Source organism: Dichomitus squalens (assembly GCF_000275845.1).
Source record: "Dichomitus squalens LYAD-421 SS1 unplaced genomic scaffold DICSQscaffold_373, whole genome shotgun sequence".
In the NCBI taxonomy this organism is placed as follows: domain Eukaryota; kingdom Fungi; phylum Basidiomycota; class Agaricomycetes; order Polyporales; family Polyporaceae; genus Dichomitus; species Dichomitus squalens.
Window position 1 is genome coordinate 1 of NW_006767255.1, and position 2395 is coordinate 2395.

The 2395-nt window shown below is 52.6% G+C and overlaps 1 protein-coding gene across 1 annotated transcript; it reads right to left on the reverse strand.

Annotated features, from left to right (window-relative positions):
• Window positions 1-12: 12 nt before the first annotated feature.
• On the reverse strand, window positions 13-455 carry DICSQDRAFT_176048 (uncharacterized protein; the record flags this gene model as incomplete). Its single annotated transcript, XM_007371852.1, has 2 exons — window positions 13-119; window positions 183-455. Coding segments are annotated over 2 exons (380 nt in total), but the record flags the coding sequence as incomplete, so codon positions are not given.
• Window positions 456-2395: the final 1940 nt, after the last annotated feature.

Sequence of the window (2395 nt, forward strand, 5' to 3'; positions counted from 1 at the left end):
TCGGCTGGGTACATGCCCATGTCGACGGATTGTTTCGTGTGCTCGGTCTTGTCAGGCTTGTGTGGATGCGCGACGAACTTGAAGCGGGGGCAGATGCGGGCATTGTTCAGCGCCTTAGGCTGTAACCACCGCATCAGCGAGACGACTCTATATCGACGACGAACAATGAGGACGATACTCACCAGCGACTTGTACATATCTGTCTCTGAGGATGGCGTTTCCAAGCCATTGAATCTGTTGGATTCCGACCTGGGTGTCTTCATCGAAGGGAGGAAGCGGTCGAAGAAGTCGGCGTGTGGGATGAGGCTGATCTTGCCGTGCATGTTGAAACGCAGTTCGTTGCGGTGATAATCCAAGTTCTTCTTGATGTTCGTGTGGTTCTTATCGCCTATGAGGGCTTTATTGGGGGAATCGGTGGTCTTTGTACCCTCGGAGAATCGGACCTGGGAAGGCATCGTGGTTAGGATGGTCGAGGCAGGGAGGAGGCGGCCACGAGCAATGAGGAGTTCGATGAGGTGTGTAGAACGTCAAGTACGTGGTCAGGGATGTACAGGACGAGTATATGAGCGGATGGGAGGCGGTGGTTGGGAGATTGAACTGGGAGAAAGGACGACATACCGGCTCGAGCTTTTATTTGTCGGAGTGATTTCTGAGTATCAATCACGGAGCACGGAGCAGTAGGTAAGACTCAGTAAAGCGCAACGGCTGGTGTGTCCGAATGAGGAAGCTGGCCGATGCACAACGGGGGGCACAGTGGTAATGAGGAAAGCAAGTTGGAAATGATAGGCGCTGGATGGAGGCTCCGTCTCATGGGCGGCTAAGCTGAAAGCGGCTTCCTTTGTTGGCGGCTCCTTCGACCAGCACCCAGCCACCTCCCGCAAGCAATGATGACACGTTCTGTATGTTCTCAGTGTGGTATACCTGAGAGCAAGGAGCAGGTCCGGTCGTTGGATTGCCATCGAGGAATCTGAGCAATTGCTAGCACGTGGCTGTGCTGTGGGAAAGCGCGATCCTAGTAGCATTCCGAATTAGGCCTAAACAGAAAACAGTTCGGACCGTGAGTCCGGGTTGCACCCAAAATCACTATTGTCGCGCGCATAGAGAGTCCTTTATGGAAAAACCATGTATAAATTCTTGGGTACAGCAGCTTATAGCAGCAAACTACTTGTCATATCAGGTCACTCAGGATATCTGAAATCAATCGCGGCAGTATCGCGCTGTCTCTCCCCCCGGCCCCCACCACCTACTGCCTAGCACTGGCACGTCAAGTCAGACCATGAGTGGGTCATCAATCACGGTACAGCATTCCTCGTGCATGACTTCTTTCCTATCACATACGTGGTTGACTCGCCATGAGCGAAGCTGGTCTGCTAATACACGAGCGGATTACTACTGCCAGTGGTTTCGAACCAGAAGGTCCCCCTTGCCGAGCTTGCACATGCATGATGAGATATAGTATGTTTGCCTGAGACTGGAGAGTCACTGGTACGACCTTCAAATATTCACCCTCCCTTCTTGAAAACTCTTATCGTGTGCTTTTTGACGTATGCCGACATTCGCGAACGCGACACATCCGCCCTCATACTAGATCTGATCATCGTAGCTTTGGTGTGCATCGGCTAGTACATGGTGTACATACTCGTACAATGTCCACATTGCGGTGAGTGGGTCTACCACTCAGGATGTATGTGAGAACTTACCTATGCGCTTTGCATCCCGGCTGGGGCCGTCTACTCTACTCTATAGTCTGACAGTCTAAGCAAAGGTCCGGTCATTGACTTTCCAGTAGGACGGTAATCTCTTAGACCCACTCCATGAGGAGTAACCTACAACGGCGATTTTAACTTAGAGGGCAATCTGACCTCGACGGTTTAAAACCTACAAACCGCACGCAAACAGAGAGTAGCCGAGCAGTGCGCGCAGGCACAGCTATCATGCGCCCATCAAAAGTTGATACCCGAGCTACAGGCGCGGGCGGTGAGGTCGAGGGCGCTGCCCAAGGCGGCCGGAAAGAGGGAAAAACCAGAGCGACAAGTATGTAGTGTGCAAGCATATTCCAAGCCTTAGCGCGAGCAGGTCTATGGCGGGAGGCGGGGAGGCGGCAGCGGGAGGCAGCAGTCATGACGGATGAGGCGGGAGGTGGATATCAACAGATAAGAGGCGCTGATGGTAAGCGCGTAAGTGCGATTGTTACAAACGCCCTGTGGGGGCGTCTCTTCTTTCCTTTCTCCTCGTATCCTCTCTACCATGCATTCCCTCTTCTTACGGCACAACCCGGACACTCGTACCTACCATGGTTCCAACACCATGCTTCATATCCCCATTGTTCTCATCACTATTGTTCTTTTCGCCATTGTACTATGTGGTCACAACACCACGTGACTCCTTTGTCCCC